The sequence below is a fragment of the Bos grunniens genome, chromosome 7 (genome assembly GCF_055505025.1).
Source record: "Bos grunniens cultivar Pamir isolate PY7600 chromosome 7, Bosgru_T2T1.0, whole genome shotgun sequence".
Taxonomy (NCBI): Eukaryota; Metazoa; Chordata; class Mammalia; order Artiodactyla; family Bovidae; genus Bos; species Bos grunniens.
The window spans coordinates 41,886,644-41,888,939 of record NC_141171.1 but is presented as its reverse complement, the minus strand read 5'-3'; the positions used below and the strand labels follow the sequence as shown (position 1 = coordinate 41,888,939).

At 36.3% G+C, this 2,296-nt stretch overlaps 1 protein-coding gene across 1 annotated transcript; it reads left to right on the top strand.

The window, feature by feature from the left end:
* The first annotated feature begins 772 nt into the window (after window positions 1–772).
* LOC147369223 (olfactory receptor 2M7-like) lies at window positions 773–1,135 on the top strand. Its single transcript, XM_086413807.1, has one exon. It carries the CDS (start codon window positions 773–775, stop codon window positions 1,133–1,135), a length of 363 nt encoding a protein of 120 aa, XP_086269933.1.
* The last annotated feature ends 1,161 nt before the right edge of the window (window positions 1,136–2,296 follow it).

The window sequence follows — 2,296 nt, the reverse complement described above, 5'->3', positions numbered from 1 at the left end:
AGTAGGTAAGGCAATATTTGATATCTTCCATCTATATCAATATTAAAATGCTATAAATGTTTGATATGGCTGTTTCTTGCCAGATTTTCTGTGACAGGGAAAGCTCAGTGAAAGCAATTTCCACACATGACTGTGAAGGGAACTTTGAGGTTTAGAGAGTGGAGACAATATGATATATGTAAGTGTGAGTTTCTGTAAGTTCAACATGATCTAATGATGGAACTAAGAAACTTCAGAGGAACTGTGTAGTTTACACATTTGTTAGCCAATCTTATTTTGATATATCACTCAACAGGACTTAAAAGCTGTATGGCAGACATGTCCAGGCTATATTTAATAGGAGTATTCAAATTCTTATATCATTTTCATTACTGAGACAGATTTTTCCCCACATGTGCTAGCTGGGTATGGGCTAACTTTATCTTGCTTGCATGAATTATTCATGTTTTGTGATTGCTTTGATTTTAGTTTCATTTTTATAGAAACCCTATTGATAATACAATATTCTATACTACTCTAACCTTTCAATTTAGATAAAGAATGCTCAGATGTTAAATTTGGGGCAATTCCACAGTTTCATAAGTAAGGCAAGTATCAGCAGGACTTATTTCTCTGTGACAGGATACTTCCTGACCTTTGAGATTCATAATCCTGTCTTGCCATATTGGTTACTAAGCTACATATTTTTCCAGAACATATTCTACATAAGGCACTCTGTAAATGTTTACCAAACCAATAAACAGATCATTTTGTTTTAAAGAATATATTTATCATGGCATGGGAGAATCAGACCTTTAACTCTGACTTCATCTTGCTGGGAATCTTTGATCACAGCCCCACCCTCATTTTCCTCTTCTCTCTGGTCTTGGGCATCTCTGCACTGGCCATCGTGGGAAACACTCTCATGGTTCGCCTCATCTACCTGGACACCCAGCTCCACACTCCTATGTATTTCCTCCTCAGCCAACTATCTCTTAAGGACTTCATGCTCATCTCTACCACTGTACCCAAGATAGCCTTCAACTACTTGTCTGGTAGCAAGTCCATTTCTGTGGCTGTTTGTGCCATACAAATTTTCTTTTATACATCACTACTTGGCTGTGAATACTTCCTCTTGGCAGTCATAAAATCTTGATGAAGAAAATATCTGTGATCAACATGCTTTATAGAAATCTATCAATTTGCAAAAATAATATATTTCTCTGTATTAGGATATATCTGTATTAGGATACAGACAATTTCTTTTCCTACATAAATTCAGGCATCATCAAAGTCAGAACACACAATTTCAAGTTATGCATAGAAAATTAATATAAGTGCATAGATTACAGCTCCATATTTTAATACATTTTAATGAATATACCAAATGATTTTTGTCTTTTGTATTTAATCCCTAATCCCTCTGAAACTGTAGTAGTCTATCAGTTTGTGTTACAGGTCTGTTTTCCCTTTTTGAGTTTTGCTTGACAGTAATGTCAAATCAAGCATCTTAGATGTCGAGTATCATTATGTGTTTCTTCTTTCCAAGAAATCTATGATAAATCCTCATTGCCAAATACTATTTATGCAAAGTCATTCTTTTCTGCAGTGTTGTGCTGCTCAGTCACATCCAATTCTTTGAGATTCTTTGGACTGTAGCCTGTGAGGCTCCTCTGTCCATGTGATTTTTTAAGCAAGTATACTTGAGTGGGTTGCCATTCCCTTCTCCAGGAGATCTTTCCAACTCAGGGATCGAACTTGTGTCTTCTGTATCTCCTGCATTGCAGGGTGATTCTATACACGGAGCTGTCAGGTAAATGGCTTCTACATCCTTATTCAGTTTCTGAATGTTCTAGTTCAATAGGCCCTTTTCCTGAGAATATATACTTCAATTCCTAGCTTCCTTAACTCTGCTCAAGCTCCCTTGAAAGATGTGTATTCTGTTCATCTGCTTCTCATTGCTTGTATAACATTACATATTGCCTTATGACACCTTTTCTTACTCATTCCTTTTCTCTCCCTTTTGTTTTTTTCAGTTAAAACTCTTTCCATTCTTGAAAGTGTGGCAGTTTAAGTACATATTTTAAGCACCTCTGTGTTGTAAACCTCAACTCACATAATACTAAATAAAAATATTTAAGAACGTGAGGAAAACTGCTACAAACAGAATCATGGGTGAAAGAATTCAGGAACTCCTTGAAGAAGAAATTCTGAGAAACAGTCATGCAAAAAAAAAAAGGGGGGGGGGGAAAGAGTATCCTGAGAGCGTTGAAGTGGAAATGAGTGGGGCTACTCTCTAGGTACTCTCTATCCATCA

Bases quoted from the DNA above. Each gene is read 5' to 3' on its own strand.
- LOC147369223 (XM_086413807.1), top strand. From the start codon at position 773: ATGGCATGGGAGAATCAGACCTTTAACTCTGACTTCATCTTGCTGGGA.